Source organism: Agelaius tricolor, unplaced genomic scaffold (assembly GCF_023055355.1).
Source record: "Agelaius tricolor isolate 1412-34295 unplaced genomic scaffold, bAgeTri1.0.p SCAF_24, whole genome shotgun sequence".
Classification (NCBI taxonomy): domain Eukaryota; kingdom Metazoa; phylum Chordata; class Aves; order Passeriformes; family Icteridae; genus Agelaius; species Agelaius tricolor.
This window is the reverse complement of record NW_027269284.1, coordinates 13,016,426-13,036,166: the sequence shown is the minus strand read 5'-3', so window position 1 is coordinate 13,036,166 and position 19,741 is coordinate 13,016,426. Positions and strand designations below refer to the sequence as shown.

At 36.8% G+C, this 19,741-nt stretch overlaps 2 protein-coding genes across 14 annotated transcripts in view; both read left to right on the top strand.

Moving 5' to 3' along the window:
* The window catches only part of PROM1 (prominin 1), a 62,882-nt gene extending 46,166 nt beyond the window's left edge, over positions 1-16,716 (top strand). For 5 of the 13 annotated variants that reach the window (XR_011682321.1, XR_011682317.1, XR_011682314.1 and 2 more), the window contains 17 exons: positions 1,200-1,352; positions 2,159-2,282; positions 2,699-2,802; positions 3,271-3,355; positions 4,197-4,343; positions 4,604-4,675; positions 6,934-7,026; positions 7,731-7,757; positions 8,092-8,145; positions 9,572-9,652; positions 9,741-9,809; positions 10,343-10,435; positions 11,626-11,741; positions 12,166-12,225; positions 12,828-12,896; positions 14,974-15,014; positions 15,241-16,716. Coding sequence is in view for 3 of the 13 variants with exons in the window: in XM_071447490.1 (XP_071303591.1) it covers positions 1,200-1,352; positions 2,159-2,282; positions 2,699-2,802; positions 3,271-3,355; positions 4,197-4,343; positions 4,604-4,675; positions 6,934-7,026; positions 7,731-7,757; positions 8,092-8,145; positions 9,572-9,652; positions 9,741-9,809; positions 10,343-10,435; positions 11,626-11,741; positions 14,974-14,992 (1,237 nt within the window). In the remaining 10 variants the exon portion in view is untranslated. The remainder of the gene's footprint in view (positions 1-1,199; positions 1,353-2,158; positions 2,283-2,698; positions 2,803-3,270; positions 3,356-4,196; positions 4,344-4,603; positions 4,676-6,933; positions 7,027-7,730; positions 7,758-8,091; positions 8,146-9,571; positions 9,653-9,740; positions 9,810-10,342; positions 10,436-11,625; positions 11,742-12,165; positions 12,226-12,827; positions 12,897-14,973; positions 15,015-15,240) is intronic. The other 8 variants (XR_011682323.1, XR_011682322.1, XR_011682320.1 and 5 more) reach the window with 4 other exon arrangements.
* Positions 16,717-19,192: 2,476 nt separating this feature from the next.
* Positions 19,193-19,741, top strand: FGFBP2 (fibroblast growth factor binding protein 2). The gene has a single exon (XM_071447271.1). The coding sequence runs from the start codon at positions 19,193-19,195 to the stop codon at positions 19,739-19,741; it is 549 nt and encodes a 182-aa protein (XP_071303372.1).

Below are 19,741 nucleotides of genomic sequence, written 5' to 3'. Positions count from 1 at the left end.
TAGGTATCCTTTTATAAATATGCCTGTCAGCATTCATAGTTTTCTTTTTATTGGCTGTGCATGTTCATTGCAATAATTCTTCTACAGATTTTTCTCTACAAAACTACAGGGAAGAGAAAAGGGAACTTAAAAAATAAAAGCTGAAGAAGTGACAACAGAAGGGAAAAAGAAGTGCAGAGGGCACTGGGAGAGTATGAAAGGGTAGATATGTAATGTGTGAATAAATGGATATGCTCCAAATACCTGGACACATAGAATTGTTATGTGATGTAATTAATAAAAATGAAAGTTCATTTCTTATCCAGGATTTTTCTCCTGGTCAAGTTCCATTAGCTGTTCCATACATTGAAAGCAGTCCAGGACAGAAACATAAAGCCTAGGTTTTTACAGCCTTAAATATATTTATTTACAACTACAAGTCTAACACAGTGTGCAAAATTGTTAGTAAGCCTCACAGTAAGAGCAACTATGTACTTCATGACCAATGGCCAGTCCACATTCATAAATTTCTCCATTTATTCATTAATAAATTGCTGATGAACATCTGCTTTGAATACTTGCTTGCTCCACTTGGAGCACTTTGATGCTTCAGTCCAGTTCACCTGCATTACCTGGGGAACACCTTGTTCCTGTGCTGTGTTCCCCAGTCCTTCAGTAGCAGCTGACTGCAATCCAGTGCCTGTCAAAACAGGCTGGCCCCAAATACATGCTAGTGTAGCAAATCTGTGTGTCTTTGCTGACACTGGTTGCTCAAACAGAATCATGAGTGGGACATTTGCAAATATAGTATTGCATCACGTCTCCTGAAGGTCTCCAATGTGTTCTTCATGTGAAAATAACCAAAAACTTTGTAGGAGGATAGAATTTAAGAAAATAAAGATAGTGTAAAAAGTAATCTTACCTGTAAGGGGTTGCAGCTGTGCCAATTATCAAAGATAAGGAGCAGGCCTGACTTTAACAGGCCACAGCTGTAACCAGTGAGAAGAAGAGTGCTATAAAAGAGTGCTATAGAAGAGTGGGGTGGCTGGTTGAGAAGAGAGCTGGAGTCAGTTGGCTGCTTTGTGAAGAAGAGAGAGTCAGTGCTCTGAGGAGATGCCCATGAGAAACACCAACAAGGTCTGAAACTTTAGCGATAAGGAGACAACAGTATGGAACCCCTGCAATAAGATGACAATAGAACTTTATCTTTTATTCCTTAGGTGGCTGGGTTGTCTCATTCTGTGCTGCATGTTGGTCCTGATTCTGGTCTTTTACTACCTTGGATTGCTGTGTGGCACCTGTGGGTATGATAAACATGCTTCTCCAACAACCAGAGGCTGTATCTCCAACACTGGAGGAAACTTTCTTATGGCGTAAGTTTTATTCACCAGGGAAAAAGAAAGTAAGGGTAGAAAGTGTGTTTGGTTGAGTTTTTGAAAGATGTAGATATGAAAAAAATTTGGTTTGTTACTTAGGTGCATGTGCTGAGAATAGAAATAAGTATTGATCTCACACACTTAGATTGAGGGACTTGGGGATTTGGAGTTTTTCTTTCATTGAGGATCACAGCTGAAGAATAAAACCTCTGAATTTACCATTATAAGGCAAGTGCTGTGGCCAGTGAATTTCTGTGCAAGTCCCTTTGGAAAATGCAAAAACTGAGGGAATTAATAACTTTCTAGTAAACTTGGAACATTTGTTCAAAGTTTGGAAAAAAGCCATGCAAGGAGACAAGAAACACTTGACCTTCTGAGAGTGTTTCTGGAGGTTTTAGGTTGAAAAGTGCCTAGGAATGGTTTAATGTCATTTCTACTGGGTGCAGGAGAAGATTGCATCTGAAAGTCTAAAACCTTCTTGAGAGCACAAGAGAGTTGAATTTAAAAAGGAAAATTGTATGGTATTTTTTCCCTTAAATGTAATTTTTAAAACAGTTTGCATGCCCAATGCTAATGTTAGGTTTCAAATGCATTTTAGCTGAAGACTTTACAGGGCTGAAACATTTAAGATGTTTCAGAGGGCAAGAACATATTTGGAAAACAGAACTATTTCAACCATCAATCAGTTTTCATATTTCTGTTATAGGTGCTAAGTGTTAGCTTCACTGTTGCCCCAAGTACGTATATATATGTATACACAATGTATTCTTATAAAGCAAAAACTTCTTAACCTTCTTTTTCAGTGGTGTTGGATTCAGTTTTCTTTTCTCCTGGGTGCTGATGATTGTAGTGGTGCTCACTTTTGTCACGGGTGGAAATGTAGAAAAATTGGTCTGTGAGCCCTTTGAAGATAAAAATTTATTCAAGGTGAGGTTATTCATGTTATTAAACAATTAATCCCCATGACTCCCAGAGTTCTTGTCCTTGTTCTGTAGGGCATATAATTTTGATGGGACATTTCAAGTGAATTTGGATCTGGTTTTACTTCCTCCTTACAAACCAAATAGAGGCATTCATCCTTTCTTGGTTTAATTTGCTTTGCAGTGTTAATACTGCATGCTTGTCTTCCTTTGGAGACAGATTTTTCTGATTCAGTTGTTCCTTGGTAATGGGGAGCTTTAATATTCACTTTATGCTCCAAAGAGTTTGAATTCACTGGTTTTGCTTGCATTTTCCTTAGTGGGTGATAAGCTTAGATGTGGTTATGTGTTAAAAGACCACATATGAATAAATACATAAAGAAACTTGGAATTATAGTAACATTACTGAATTTTGCCTTCTAGGTTTTGGATACACCTTACTTACTGAATAAGCACTGGAAAAACTATCTTGCTGGCATCATCTTTAAAAATCCAAATGTTAACTTGACTTTTGAGAAAGTGTACAGGTATTAGAGTTATGATTAAGATTTAATTCAGTTCATATTTAATTTCTTTTTATTTAATTCAATTTATACATACTGGTTTTGTGGTATATTTTATGCTTTGTATTTCGGGCACATCAAAATATTGCACATGTTCCAGAAACATTCTAGTGATTCCAGAAACATTCTAGTGATTCCAGAAACATTCTAGTGATTCTCAAGCAAAACCCGTTTGTTCCTATGTATGAGTTACTAGAGATAGTGAGCATACTACTGTATGACAATATTAGTCAAGCTAATTGATAAAATACTTTGTATCTTTCAGAAATTGTTAATCACTTCTCCTACTGACTGAGCTTCAAAAAATATAATCAGTATTTTGTTTTCTAAAGGGCTGATTTTCTTAGAATAAGAAAACATTGTTAATAATTCTGTTAATACTTGGTCCTCAATGTGGTTTTTAGGCTGATCTGTGTATTTGTATTCTTTCAGTGATTGCAAGGAAAACAAAGGAATTTATACTTCCCTTCACCTAGAACATCTGTTTAATATCAATGAGCTTTTAAATATTAGTATGGTAAGTAAAGAAACTATGAATGAGTGCATGATTCTGAAGGATATTGACTCTTGAAACACCATATACCATGTCTGGGTTTTTCATGGGATTTTGGTTTTTACAAACAGAGCATCCTACAGGGAGGCAAGAGCTGCCCAAGCTAATCTGAAGGAAGGAAGTTGATTTACAAATAAGATACTTTTTACCAGTCTCAGTGGGCCAGGGAAGATTTTCTGATGTGCTTTTTTTTATGTGCTGATAATAATGTTTGGTTTAATTTTGAAATTTGTGTGGAAGGTTGAAGTCTATCTTCCAAAGACTGCTTATGGTGTTCAGTGACAGTTTTCTTTTTATATAAACACCTGTGTGGGTGTGTTAGTCTCTGATTCCAGTCAGGTTTATGTTGATCCAGGATATTATATATATCTTGGTTCTAAGAATTATTCTGGTTGGGTTGGAAGTAGTTGGGGTAAAATAGTATTTAGAGGAGTCTCATCCAGTCTTGTGGCAAAGTGTGTCTGTCCTGGCCACAACTGAGATACTGACTTCTCTAGGTTTCCTTACTGAGGGCCAGGGGTGTAACTTACCATTCTTAAAGGATAACATTTCCTGGAGGGATGTTGGTTAAAACAGAATGGAAGGCAAGTAATCTCTTGGTATGAAAGAGACAAAGGCAGGTTAGAATATGGCTTAGTAGATTCTGTTAAATTTCATTGAATTAAACTGATGTGAGCAAAAAATCTATGTGTGCTTCTTCATGAAAATGAGGAGTCAGCAAAAGCACAGGATGCTTTGGACGGGGGCTATAAAAATATGTTCTGGTTGCAAACTACTTTTGTACTTACTTTCGTTTCTCTTTCAGTATACAGAAGATGTAGCACTTAAAATTGAACACATTCAGATAAACCTCAGCAAAATCATTCTGCTGGATGAAATTGGGAAGGAGAATCTTCTGAATTTCAGCTCTTCAGGAATAGATGGGATAGACTTTTCAGCATATTTGACAGAGGTGAGACTGTATTCAACTACAGACATGACTGGGACAAAACATACAATAAAATGTTTGTTTACCAGTGGGCAAAACAGCAAAGTCTGCTTATGTGTGAAACACCATGTTTTGGGGGTTCATACAAGTTGAGGAAAAAAGCACTTAAGAAGTTAATAAAGTAAAAAATAGAGTAGACAGAATAGGTGATATAGTTAAATGCAAACTGTCTGTAAATAAAATAACACCATACTCCTTTTCTTACTGCTCACATCTTTTTTCAGATCAATAAAAGTGTTACCAAGGTTGATCTTCTGTCATTTGCTAATGATTTAGAAGCGAGAGCAGACCAGCTGGTAAGTCAAATTCAGCAATATAATAACACATAAAATATATAATTTATATACCAAGTAAATATAAATACATAGCAAGGTAGACTTTACATGGGAGAATTTTTGTACTTCAAACATTTACTCACGTGGTGCAATGTCATGTAAGGAAAAATATTGAAGATCAGTGTTGCCTATGAGCTGTATTTTACATGTCGCTAATTATTGATTTTTGTGTATTCTTTTATGCTTTGAAAATGTATTTTCTTAAATTCCACTCTTTGCTTGAGCAGTGAGGGGAATGCTTCATTTCAGTATTTCCTATTACATTTTAGATTCCCAGTTGGAGGAAAAATTGGTTAGATGCAAAATTAATACTGTGGCAGTTTGTAATGAGAACTGGAGCTCTATTGTGGAGGGAAAATGCACAAAAGAAACTGTCTTATCTGAAGGGCTTTTGAACTCAGGACAATGGTCAGAGGGTATTGCTACAACATTGCCCACAAATGAATCTGCAAGTGGCACAGATCCGTGTTGACAGTGACTGTTCAGTTGATCTGTTGGTTATGCATGTCCACATCAGGTCATACTCACTTTTCAGAATGAGGGTCATGGTTTGGATGAGCCGAGGACAGATTTCCTGCACTGCAGTGCAGGAGGAAGAGTTATGTTGCACATGTGCAATTGCTTGGATCACTGAGGGATGATCAGGGTGAGACCACCTTGTTTGGAATATGTCAGATATCCATCCCTCCTCAAGGAGCATGGCACTAGGGGAGGCTCTGGTGTGTTTGCTCTGTCTTGCATCATTCAGTCATACTTGTTGCTGGTTTTTTTTGTTGGGTGAAGGGTTTTCCTGCCACACGTGTACTCATGTCAAGGTTAGACAGCTCTGGGTTTAAGTGAGAGCTGAGGTTCTTCAAACATAGTTCCATAAAGGAAAGTGCATTGTGCTGGTAGGTTGCTTTCACTGTTTTTTGTAGAAGAGTCTTAAGGAAGCATCAGAATTAAGAATAGATCAGACAGAGTAATTTCTTCATATAAAAGAAAGAATTGTGTAAATAAGTAAATGTGTTCACTGTTACAGTGGATGTTTTTATTTCTTCCTTTAACTGCTATTTCATGTAATCTCTGAAATGTCTTTTAACAGGAGGCCAAAACTCCAGTAATACAATGTATTATAAAAGTTCGGTTATTTTAAAAAATGGTACTGGTTTCCAATATTTTATGATCTTAATTTGTTACTAGTGATAGCTCTTAAAACCAATCAAAAAACCCCTAAACACTTAAGGAATTAATTGACTTTGAGTGTCTAGTTTGCATCTTTTGGCACCTGACACAAAATTGAACGTAGCTTTTTAGACTGAAAGTAGCAAATGGAATAAAACCTGCATTAAGCCAAGGGGTCAGGGTATGGAGGAGGAAGCAATACAACCAACATATGGTGTTAGGTAAATTAATTCACTCAGTATAGGAGATGAAGCATCCTGAAACTGCTCAGTGACCCAGCTGAGTGCTCACATGAACACTTCACAGGAAGCAAACACATCTCTGAGGACTGAGGTCTGCCATTGTTACCCATCCAAAATGGAGTTAGCAGTGTGTATGCAGGGAACCAAATGGTTCTGCCACCAAAAGGAAATGGAAAATAAATTTTTATCTGAGGGTAAAACCAAATTTTACAGTATTTGGTAATGGGCATGAGCTCCAGACAAGCATTTGGACTTGAAAATCAGAGCAGAAACTCACATGTGGCTGAAAGGTAGGGGCCACAAAAATAGGAAATACCCTTCACAGGTGCCTTTCCAAGTGACTGGCTGAAAATACTTTAAATTCTGTGCCCCTGACAAAGCAGAGGGTGCCTCAGGGTGATGTCCACATTTCCAAACCAAAAGCAAGTACCCATGACTGGGAGATGCTTGTCCCAGCTGGAGTGCAGTGCTGCAGGGTTCTTGCAGTCAAGTCTGTGGTGAGTGCAAGGGAGATGTACTCACTCTTCTGTATTTAAAATGACTTAGTGCATCATGTGAAAATTCTCTTCAGTTAAATCTGTCTTGATAATGTTATAGCCAGATAAGCAAGGTAGTATATCTGGTTTGGTTGCTGAGGTTTGTTTTATTAATACAGTGATTTCCCCCCCCGCCTTTGTGTTGAGGAACTCAGTTTGTCATACCCCATTTTTAGCATGAGCTGTTCTGGAGTGGATGTGTAACTTTCATTGTTTTTTGCTTTGTTGGAAAGCTTTGAGATTATTGAACAATAGTGCATAATTGCATTTTTTGCAGCCAAAAGGAGCCCTGGAAAACGCCTTAAAAGGACATGCAAACAACATTCGAATGATTCATAACCAGCAAGTTGTTCCACTGGAGCAAGCTATGGTAAAACATTAAAGCAATACTGAAACATATTTGTAGAAAATGCAAATCTCTAAATATCTTCAAGAGGTTAGAAAGCTAGACTTCTGTAAGCACAGGTTGTGTCAATGAGGAGTAATCTGGCTAAAGTATGTGTTTAATAAGTTAGTAAGCTTTCTTAAAAGGCTGCTGTTTTATAATGCTGTCTAAAATAATGGCCTTTTCCCCACTTTTTTCTATAGCTATTTGTGATTATATATGAATAGAAGAAGAAGCAGGGGAGAACCTTACAAAACTCTTAACCCTAAAACCCCCATAATCACTCATTTTCTTTTTTTGCTTGTCAGTGGTCTTCAGTAATAAAAGCCATGATCATTTGACACTTTATTTCTTGGAGTTAGCAATCGCCTAACAGTATTGGAATTGGAAACTCCTGGGAGTAGTATGTAGAGCCAAAGTCTTTTTTATTGATGCTGTGAAAGATGCAAAAGAGCTGCTTCTGCCTGATTTTGACACAGTCTTGTGAAGTGTCAAGCTGGGACTCTCCTGCATGTTAGGTGTTGCTTTTTCCTCCACGTATCATGAAGACTTTTAGTTTATTGTAACATCTGATATTGTGTGTATCACTTACAGAAAAATACTAGGTCTTCTGGTCCACTCTGATTCTATGCTGTTCTTTCCTAATTAACTCCTAATTATTCTCATCTCTTTTTTCTTTTACAAAACTGACTGTCAAGAAATATGTTAAAGCTAGGGTAAGTGCTTTTTCCAGAAATTGCACAATATAGAATTCTCTGAACATTTGGGTCTGAGTTTAACTGTTCCATCTTCCCTCCAATCCTAATTCATTGCGTCTAACTTTAGTTAAATCAGTTGGTGAAGTTGGTGTTGGTGAAGTACTGATTCAATGATTAAACCCACAATGTATTCATTTTAATGCAGCTGTTGTTACTGTTGTATACAATGGGATATGTAATACTAATAACAAAATAATCTGTAGAAGGTCAAAGCATGAACATAGGGTTAAAACAGGTGGGCTCTTACCTGTAATAAGTACTTGAAGCTTTTTTCTTCCCTCCTTTCCAATAGAGCACTTTAAATCAGAGCATTAGGTTACTGAAGAGGACATCATCTGAACTTATGGTAAGCTTTTCTTCATGGCAACAGGAACATTTTTATGTTTTAAATCTTTCTGCTGCATGATAGATTTCTGAAAATGTATGCAGGGCATATATTTTCAGCACAGTTTTCTTCTATTTCTAGCTGTTCCAGTATTGCAAGAGATTTTAATGCCTTGAGGAAGTAATAAGGATTTGGATCTCTCTCCTGTGTAAAGGAAAAAAAAATTGGGATTGTTTTGGGAGTATGCATTGTAATCTGAACTGTCAGGTGATGAAATAGGCTTCAGTACCAGTCTGTATAGTGTGTTATTTGTTTTCCTCAGAATGTAGGGATTTCTTTTCTGGAATCCTTGAAAGAAAAACCTCAGGGGAACAACCACAAAACACAATGCAAAAGTACAACTGACATAAGAGAGCTATGTGATTCACATCCTTAACCAGCTTTTGTTCCATGCCCAGCTCCCACTGGGGCCTGTTTCTTTAGCTTTTACTCATTATGTTACTGCTTCTGCACCACCAGCCTTGCTCTGAGATCCTGGATCTGTAGAGAGGCTTTTCCAGGGCAGCTCACATTTCCCCTCTCAGTAGTGCCTGCACCACAGTGAGACCAGCTGGCTTCACTCTGCCAGAGTGAGCAGCAGGATGATTGCTCTCCTGGAAGGAAAGCTTTCAGCCACCAGCCTGCCTTGGCTCTGGTAGCAAGAATACAGCCATCCTAGTAGCACAGTCATAGCCTCAACAGCTTTATGGGCCATACCTGCTTTAGTGCTTCTCATTACAGTTCTCACCCATCCACAGCAGCAGAGCAGCTAGGTATCTGTTAGAATCTGTCGTTTGAAACTGGGTGAGGAGGGAAGAAGCCATGATGTACAGTGTTTATAACAAAGGGATGATGTTTATTTAAGTATAAGTATATTTAAGAAATATCTCTACATTTTCAGGCTCTGTAACACACACTGTCCTTTGTGTGTGTTCTGTGAGAGAATTTATGAGAGTGTGAAAAAATATCTCAGTCCTTCAGGTAGTTGATTAGAGGTATATTCTGGCTGTACAGAATCCTACTTCAGTCTTCAAGAGTTGTTGTGATGGTACATGGCCCACTGTTTTCTTCCTGTGCTCTTTGTGTGTCTGTACTGTATATACAGACATTGATTTAAGGAAGGAGAGTGGAAGATAAAACCTATCCTAGTATATAAATTAGTTACGTAGGTTCTAGGAAAAGATCATCATAACCACTGACTCATCCTTTTTCAGAATGAGGCAAATTGAGATGATCATGAATCCTTAGGCGGGCTCATGTTCTGTCTGTAATTGCATCTTTTTGTCAGGTTTTGACAAGACAGTGACACTGGTTTATCAAGAGAGTAGGTTCCTGGCAGTGGCCATAGAGCCATTGCAACAGCCTGAAGGGGATTTGTTTATATTAAACACCATCTCTTCCTGTGCAGGTTAAGGTGAAAAATGTCATTAGCGCTGTTAATGCTGCCCAGGATCTCATAAATAACAATGCTTCTCAAGTTATTGTCCAGGTAAGCTCTATTTGATGAAAGTATATTCATTTATGATGTCACAGAGATAGAGGTTAATTTGCTTTTGTTCTTTTTGATCTGGTCCTAGGAGACAAAAAAGTACATGGACACCATAATTGGCTACTTTGAGCAGTACACTGAGTGGGTCAAGGAGTCGGTAAGGAGCATTTACTTTATTGAGAGAAGCTGTGTTTAAAAATAAGAAAGCTAAACAGTATTAGTAATAAAATCAATAATAATGATGTTATTTTGATAGTGTGTTTTGTCATTTCGGGTTTTAATACATTTGTACTTACTGTGAATGGGAAAATCAGTTTCCTATAGTTTTGTTGCATTACAGAATGGAAATGATGAGTTGTGTTGGTTGGAATGAAGTGCAAATTTAACAGTATCATTTTCAGGGCTAGCCTGAAATCATCTACCATTTTTGCCAGTACTTTGCTCAACCTGACCCTGCATAGTTCAAATTGATGTCATTAGCATCTTGTTTTATTTTTCTCTCTTCAGCTGCAGCCCTTGAGAAAGTTAGCTGATGTTTAAAAGACTTTCAGTTGATAGCGTATCCTACTGTTATTTATTTTGAATTTCGATAGGGTAAAACATAACAATTTAGTACGCTATAACTTAAGAAACTTTAGAGATTATTTTATTCTGTTAGATATTTAAAACTGTAATTTAATTTTTTTTCAGATATCAATGGAAGTAGCAGCATGCAAGCCTATTGCCAATGTGATAGATACAGCAGTTGATATTTTTTTATGCAGCTATATAGCTGATTCTGTGGTAAGAAACATTTTTTACTTGGAATGGGGCATCAAGGGGGAAATTCTTTCAACATACATCTGTGTTTAATTATTCTGGCTCGACTATTCCAAAGTAAGATAATAAAGTATCACACAAAAAGTTATACAAGGAGAATGTTCTGATCTGGATCAAGTCCAAAGACAAACCAGTGCTGGACTTTCTGGATTTTCAGTAAACTTAAGCTTCTATTAGCAAGAATTCTGTAAAATTAATTGCTTCTGAAACACATTGAAATGGAAAATCATAAAGATATGACGCTTCATTTGGAACCCTCGCTAACTTACAAGGGTAAGGTGTGGGCAAGAAGTAAGTAGAAAATAGCAAGGGAAAACTTTTTCAGGTATCTTGCCTGAAATCTAGAAAACCTGAATTAGTTTTTATTACTAGATTTGTAGCAGACAGATCTTGATTAATTTCTGCATGTTGGAGACATTGAACATGACTTGTAGCAGGATAGAAGGGAAATCCTGGCTTTTTCATCTTGCCAGAAGGACTTGGAAAGAAGACACCTTGTGCCTGGAAGGTACCTAAAAGGCCTCCTAAACTACTTAGCTTTATGGCACTTTAATCAGATCCTAATCTGTATATCCTAATATTATATGTATATAATCTATATATCCTAAACATGTATTACTACCAGTAATACATGTAATCAGTCAAGCCAAAATGCTCTGGCCTTGATAATGCTCGACTGTGAAATGTTTAATTTTGGTAATGCTTAACCATGAAAACCTCCCAGTCTATGTTATACTCATTGATTAGCTCAGACGTTACAGAGCTTCTGTTCTCCTTTGTGGAGCCATTACCCCTCTGGAGAGAGATGGACCATGATTTCCCCGATGATAAAATTTAGCTGAGTCACTTGGAAGTCAAAATGCCTCCAGCCAATACAAATCAAATTTGAAAAATCATCATTTTAACACCAGGTGATAACTCAGTTCAACTGTATAATAATTTAATTAGTTACACAAACTGGGCTGCAGTTTGCAAGTTATAGAATGCCTTAAGAAAGTGCTGGAAACTCATATTTTGACAAAAACTGCAAGAACTAATTTCTACTGTGTTCTTTTGGTAACAATGGTTAGAATATCAAGCAGGGGTTCAGTACTTTACTGATTAGTTTTCTCCTTGACCTTTTTTCCTTGATTTTTCTATTGCTTTTATTTCAGAATACCTTCTGGTTTGGTTTGGGAGGCTCTTCAATGTTTCTAATTCCTGCCATAATTTTTGCTGTAAAACTCTCTAAATACTATCGTAGGATGGATACAGAGGATGTTTATGATGAGTAAGTATATATTCCAAAATAAACTAAATGGCAAATGGATTAAAATGCTTTTTCTAGTATTTCATGTTGAAGGCGGTGTAATTCTTGAACCTGTGCTGCCAGATTAGAACTGCATGTTCATGTGTGATGCTACAGGTTTGGGTCAGTGCCTGCAAAGTGCTTCCTGCAGGTGGCCTTTGGTAGCCTTGACTTGCCATGAATGCAGATAGTGCTGGCTCTGACTTTGAGAATCTTATGCCAGAATGGGGTCTTTAGAGCTTTCTGAGCAACATTTATATAAATAAGTTCCAAATGTGCAAGTTATTAGCTTTGCTAAGTAACCTGTTAAAGTGAATTGTGCCTGATTTGTAGTCTCCTTTAATTAATTATTTGCTTTCTTGCTGTCTTAGTTATTCCTAACCAGTCTTTCCTTTTTCAATTGCAGTTCCTCTGTCTCAGGGACTTGGCATTTTACTTTATGATAACTATTCTTACGTATTTTCCTGTCAGTTTTTTTACTGTTTTCTTTTCTACTCCTTGTTTTGCTCATTGTTCAGTTAGCCTGTGCACTGCATTTCTCCCATTTCACAGTGGTTGTTTTTCATTGCACATTCACAAGTCAGTAGAGCAGAAAACAGGCATGTACAGCTGAAATTACTCACTTATTAGAGTCTAGTTAATTACTCCTCCTTTTCTGTGTTTTTTAGTTTCAAAAATATACCCATGAAAATGTAAGACTTGCGGATATTTATTGAAATTATTTTATTAATATGGGAGGGTTTATATTTTTAATGTAACTTGTTACTTCAAAAGAGGTAACATGTTCTGTTTCTCCAGACTTGATAGATTATATTAGAGTCTCGCACTCAACAAGAATAGAAAAATTATTAATTGATTTTTGGAGAATATAAAAATACTATAAACTCTAAAGTTATAATTATATCACAACTATTGAATGTTACAAAGAAAAAGTTATATTCTATTGTACAGACACAGTTTATCTTTGCATATAATACCATCATCCATGTACATGTCTCAGAAGCCATATTGTACATAGTGCATCTTATAGTTAACATGGTCTTTCTTGGTGTATTTATTTTATTACAGTACGGAAAATGGTAAAAATGGTTATCATAAAGAGCATTTATATGGTATACACAATCCTGTTTTTACAAGGTAAACCAAGTCTGAAACTGCATGCCTTCGTGTGTCCTTACTTCAGTTTCTCTTTTAATCACATTTCCCATTTTCTCCATGCTTTAAAGTGAATCTCTTAATTCTCTGGGGTTTTTTTTTGCATGATTTTTCACTATAGCAAATGCTGTATAATGTATATTTCTCAAATATTCTTTACATAACACCAGGTATAGAAGTACTTTCCTGCAATTTAACAAAGTAATTGGTAAATTTGATCTTAAAATCCATGTAATCAGGTATTTAGTCAGCACAGTGGTTGGTCTTAAATTGACAAACCTATTAAAATACTTTGATAGCATATGAAAGTGATAGGATGGAAATGCATCCTGAGTAGTTTTATTTTTAAATGGTGAGATTTCCTGTGTAAAAGGCAAGTGTTCCAGGTATGCAGGAAGCATGAACATAGAAAATGGGTGTTTGTGCATGGATAGGACTAGAATGTAGAAGAAGCTCAGGTTATGTTCAAAAAAAGGAGGATGTTGGGGTTATCTTCTGCCTCTGCAGCTTCTGTGCTGTAAAACATGAGCTAGTTGTAAGACTCAGTTTCCAGGGGGTAATACTCTATATCCCACAACTTCCTTATTTGGTTTTGCAAAATTTGCAAGTTGCTTAAGAACAGTTTAAATTTATGATTGAAATCTGTAGCTCACTGTGCCTGCCTTTGCAACTTCATGACTGAATGTATAGGTTGAGTATTTATAGAGAAGATACCACTATGCTTTAAATAACAGGTGAATAGAGAGAGCTTGAAGTTTGGGTCTTGACAGAGTTCATGGTTACATCTGATGATGATAATGAGGATGGCTATTATAATTATTATTATTTAGGAGTGTATTTTACAATAATTACTTACTGACCAAATCTTCATTCATGTCTCCTTCTGAAAGAAGTCTCTCTATAATGATATTTTTATTGATATTTATGATCACAATTGTTGTGGTCTGTTCTGCAGCTTAAGGGTTCTTACTCCCCAGATTAACTGATGAGGAGTTTAAGTCCAAAAAACTCTCCACTGGCATATCTAAGGACTCTCAGTTTTAAGGACTTTGAGGATTTTACACAAGAGAAAATTAATAATTTCCCAGGCCTTAGAATTCCTTTTCTGATCTTTCAATCTTTAATATGACTTTTAATATTCTTGAGGTTCATAGCATGTTTTCTTTCAATATTTCAGTCCTTGATAAATAGTTTAATTCAGCATTGCTGAACAACCTAAAAATTACTAGCATAAAATAATCTTGTACACAAAGATCCACTAGTTCAGTCCTGACTTATTTTGATAAAATGCTAAAATTTAAAGATTCAGTTTGATGCAGTGCTGTCTTCTGATGTGCTAATTTGAGGTAATTTGAAAAACTCCTAATTATGGCATACATGCTTTGAATTTCTCAGCGTGGCATTCCCATATGAATAAAATCAAATTTGAGCGTACTCTTTGCTTTTATGCTATCCTTGATTTTTCTCATTTCCTACAAATTATTTTTGGATATAGTTTGAAAGACATTACTTTGATTAGATCTCTGTACACCACCTATACTTTTGCAGGTTTAAGGAATGCCATAGGGTTGGGCTTGGGCTTTTTGATCCTTCAAAATCAGCTGAAAAAGAGATGTAAAATTTTGCTGAAAAGAGATGCAAATATTTTTATAACAGTAAGATATCTAAGTACAAGTAAGAGCTACATGAGGTATATGTGTCTCACACAGGTATTTTTATACACATGTCAAAGACACAAATAACCTCAAATGCGGCCACCATTTTTGTGAGAGCAAAATGTGGGGCTGGATTAAATTCACAAAAGAGGGGTGTTGAATAGGCAATCCAAGTATTTATTTCTACAATGAAACAAAAATAACCTGGAAGGTTGGTGGAGAAAACCATGAATCTATTTCCTCTTGTTTGAAAAATACTTGATTAAGTGAGTAAAACATTGAGACTATCTTAGGCCAACTGAGCTGGTCTCACCTAAGTTAGACACAGTATTTCTGTTGCATTTGTGGACAAAACAAAATAATGGGTTTATTTTATGGTTTTTTTTCTTCTTTTTCTCATGTAGCTCTGTGGAACAGTGGTAACACATACTGGAAATGTTGAGGGGTAAGTAATAAACTTAAATCAATTCTAGACCTAGTACTACTTTACTATTTTAGGAAGGCTGCTCTGATTGCTGCAACAGGAGTATGCTGTGAGGTCTAAAACCAAGAAAAGTTATTCAGTCATATTGATGTTTGTATTAAAATCTATCTCTTCATTGTGTTTAAATTTGATAGAAATTCAGTCTTTATAAATTTTTTCCTGAATTGTTTTTTGTTATTATTTCCAGGCTATATAAATGAGGCTCAAGACTCTTCTATGGGAGTAGTACATCATTGTTCTTCCAAGGGTGTTGGTGTTTCCATTCATCTGACAGATCCTGAGCCACTTGTTTTATGTCAGCTGTACTGTAAATCCCAAATGTACTATTGAATGTTATGCCATAAACTACTGTACAGACTATTTTGTGATCAGGGCACTGCCTCTCAAATACCACTGTTCAAGGCTTGGATGAAAACATTTTTTTGGTTTTTTACTTTTTTACACTGGGCTTTCTACCTTACATCACAGTATATAAATTAATTAGATTAACAGCCTTTGCCTAGCAATTCTCTTAAAATTGTTCAAGTTCTTATCTTAAATTGTTGATTTGTGTTAAATACAGTACATACACGTTTACATAAAAATACATTTTGTATACCAGAGACTTTTGTATATACATTTTTCTTAAAACTTCTAAGTGTTTAGTTAAGATTTTAATATTGTATAATACTCTTCACAAATGAATTTACCAGCATGATCAGTGTTGCTATTTGGTGCTCTTGAATGACTACATTGGACTAAATTTGGATTGTAATGGGGTCCACAGTGTCTCTTTGTGTGTCTGAAAAGCTCAGTTGCAGTTTTGTCAGTTTTGTTTTCTCTCTCTTTTCTTTTTTTTTTTCTTTTCTTAATTATTTAATATTTAGTGGGTTTTGCTGTATAGACCTGAAAGGGACTTTTTGGAGAAGTTTGTTTTTAAACTTTGGGTGGGAGGGTTGGGGGTGTGTGGGATGCATAATATAGTGAAAAAGCTAAGCTTTCTAGAGTTCAGTAGTACTCAAAAAGAGCATGAGGGATGTCCTGTGTTGGCAATTTTTGGAATGCTTTACATTGTCTATCTTCCTTTTCTTCTTTCACACCCACTTCTGTAATGTCCTTAATAGTATCACTGTGGCTCTTTTGGAGGCAGTGGTAGTATTTTTGCTAAATAATACTATGCTGTGATTTACAACATTGAAATTCAAATCTGTTTAGCAATTGGAGTTAACATTTGTACTGTTAGAGTTATTTCACTGAATTTAGGCATATGGTTGAATTGCTGAATTAGTTAACAGTAGACTTTATCAACAAGGCCAAAACTGTTACCAGTGTAAAACCTTCTGGCAGGTGAAGTAGTCAATATTTCAATCTAAAATAGTATCTCTTCATCTATCAGTATTGTTAACTTAGTTTCAAACAGGGTTCATTGTCTTGAAGTAGTGATAATCCTGTACATCATTATTATAATTTTTAAGAAATGCTGAAAAATTATACCAGTCTCTAATCCGGAATAACCTTAAATTTTTCATTTTTATGTCATAAATGGAAACATTTCTAATTGACAGTATGTAGCATATGTGTATATGTAATGTTCAGAATTGCAGATTTTTAAAAGTTTCTATTTTTAATTTGAGAAAATATTCCCAGTTCATTTAAATAAAAAAGATCTTGCTTAACTACCTTATGTTTGGTTCTCCCTTGTTTTGTTGCAGAGACATCTCTCAGAAGAGCTGCACAGAGTGAATTTCTTTACCCTGATTAAAAATCTTTGCTACATCTGACTTTTACTTTTGCAGCAGGGAGGACTGAAAGGACTTTGACTCTGGGTGTGGGAGCTTCCAACTTCTACCAAGAATGTGAACTATGCAAAGATGGTAGGATTCAAGCTATGAGCTGTGCAGGGTACCTGTTTCTGTATGGCACTGGCAGCAGAATTAAATATTTGCTAGTTCTTCAGCTCCCACAGTTCACTGCTGGCATCCTAGCTTACCTTGTAAAAGGACAATTATTTTCTACTGATACAAGAGACCACAAACTGTTTAATCTGAAGCACAGGCAGACAGGAGTGAAATGTCAGATTAGAATGAGCCAAACACTTGGTGGGAACATAGCAGCTGAACACATAAATATATTTGAGTCCAAGCTTTGATATTTCTCCTTATCCTTGTGGTTTATTTGTTTTCATTATTACACTTGAAAAACTTTGAGAACAAGAGATCTGAAACTGGTATAAATTAATTTTTGAATTGCTTTGGACTCATCAGCAAATATAAAAATTCTCGGTGCTGTTGTGCATAACAAAGTGTGAACAATACATTTTTTTGTCAAATATTAGGAGGTATTCAAGTGCTTGCAGTAGGGATTTGAGGTGGGCAACAAGATTCTTCTGGCTGGCTGTAGGGTGAGAAGACTCCCCAGAGAACAATGGAAGAGTGAATGGTAAGTCTTAAGTAGGCTTATGCCATTATTGTCCTAAGACTTAGCTGGAGCCACACCACTGTGCCTAGAAAGAGAGAGGAGGAACTAATGGAAAGAAGCTAGAGGTGAGGTTTCTGCTAAAAATGTTATTAAAATATCCGTGGAGAGCAAATGAAAAGAGGACAAGGTTGTTCTCTCTGTCAAACGGTATTTAGTCATGGGAACCTGATGGCACACTGGAAGAACAAGGTTAGGATACCCAGAATGGCTGTTCAGGTGGCTGCTGCTTCAAGCAGGCAGCTTTCAGGTTATCTGGGCTGCCACAGCAGCAAGGGACTCTTGTCCCTCTTCTATTAATGAAGCTTATGTTGCTGTTGATGGTGTTCTGCTTTGCCATCTGTGTTAAAAGGATTGGGTTTGCCTTAGTATTTTGTTTAGCACTACCTAGTGAGTGACTAAATACACAAACTGCTGTTCTGTTCCATTATGTATGGCCAGTCTTAAACCCAGGGTTTCCATCACCCCACAGTTACTGCAGCATACCTAAACAATCCAATAGCCCTTTCCAGGAGCTGCTCAGGTCAGGCTGGCTGTAGCAGAGATGTCTTTGGAAGAAGTGCCTAGTGGGGGTCTCACTACCCAGAAAAGTGCTGTGGATTGCCACAGCAGGGGAGGGATTTATCCTCATGTCCTTCTGAATGCTAAGGAAGTTACGGTGTTTTTTCCTTAGCTCTGTTTTTAGTTAGTGTAGCAGAAACTGCTAGGACAGGATTCAGCACTACAATATTTCTGTTCTCCTGCCTTTGTTTTATGGCATTTTTACAGCTCACTTGATACAAACAGGAAAATATCTATTTAAAAAAGAAAGTGGTGAATTGCAAATACCTGTCTGACATGCTCTGTGGTCTGTTACCTGCTGCTGAGAATTGTGATAAGTTAGTTCTGCTGTCTTGCTCTGTTGGCTGAAAGTGACTGGTGATGTGAAAATGATGATAAAACTTCCAGATGTTTGGTATGTTTTTGGACCTGTAATACCTTATTTTGCTTAAGCTTTATTTCTTTTCTTGGGTACATACATGGCTCAAAGAATGTACAGTTGATCCTTCCATGCATCCCCAGTGCATGTCATGTGTGGAAAAAAGGAAGAGCTAAAGTTGCATCCTTACTGTGAAAATCCACAGAAAGCCCATTCCATAAATCAGCTTTTTATCAGGACACTTACACTACCAGGACATTTATAATCATCCAGATGCAGAGATTGCTTTGGTACTTCTATCTTTTTTTACTTAGATATCATCTTACAAGCTCTAGCATGAAGATAGAGCTATAAAGCAGCTGGAGAATGGAAAATATGTGTTAAAGATCAAATATGACATGTTCATCCTGGATAGGAATGTGCTTCTCCGTTATACAACTGTTGTTCTGTATTTTAACTGCATTTACAAGACTTGTCTTGTTATCTTCTTGGGACTTCACACTCCCAAGATAATTTGACACTCCCTCAGGCCATAAATTATGGGCATTTGCCTATTGAAGTGTGATTTATTATTTTCATAAAAATGCCCAACCCTTACATCCCGTGTTTAGCTGGATAGAAGCTTCTTTGTGCCCCAAGACTTTAAATTGTGAGCAGCCATTTACTCACTGCTTTTACTTCTTTGGATTGTGTTGTTCAAGGATCTCAGTTCACTCCTCTCATCATGAAGAGTTTTGCTCTCCTTTTATTAGTTGTCATCTGTGGCATGGGAGGACTGGCACAGAAGCTGAAGCCAAAGAAGAGAAGCAATGGTGAAGAAATCAAATTTCGAACTAAAACCAAAGATGTTTGCACAATAACCACAAGTGGCGGTGATGAGGATATGAAACTTAGAATTGAATGCAAAAGCCAAGGTTTGTCCTACTGGTGTGAATTCACTGGCAAGCCATCAGTCTGTCGTGCTTTCAGAAATAACCCAAAGATTTACTGGAATCAGATCGCTGCAGAGCTCAGAAAGGTCTCACACGCTTGCGAATCCATGGAAGTGTTGAAGACCACCATGTGCCAAAAGGCTCCCCCAGAGGCTCTCATGAGGCAAATAGCTGCTGGTATGGAGGCAGAAGATCTAGCAAACCAGGAAAAATCAGTCCAGAAAGCTGCCATTCCTCTGAGAGAAGAGGGGCAAAACTCTGACCCAACCCAACGTGGTCAAGGGTCTGAAAATGAAACGGAAGCAATGAAACTGGCACGGGAACACTGCTGGGAATCTCTGCATGGTGTCTGCTCCTACATCATTGGCATCCTTAGGGGTTAA

What these genes read in the sequence shown, in the direction of transcription:
- FGFBP2 (XM_071447271.1), top strand. Translation starts at nt 19,193, where the DNA reads ATGGGAGGACTGGCACAGAAGCTGAAGCCAAAGAAGAGAAGCAATGGT.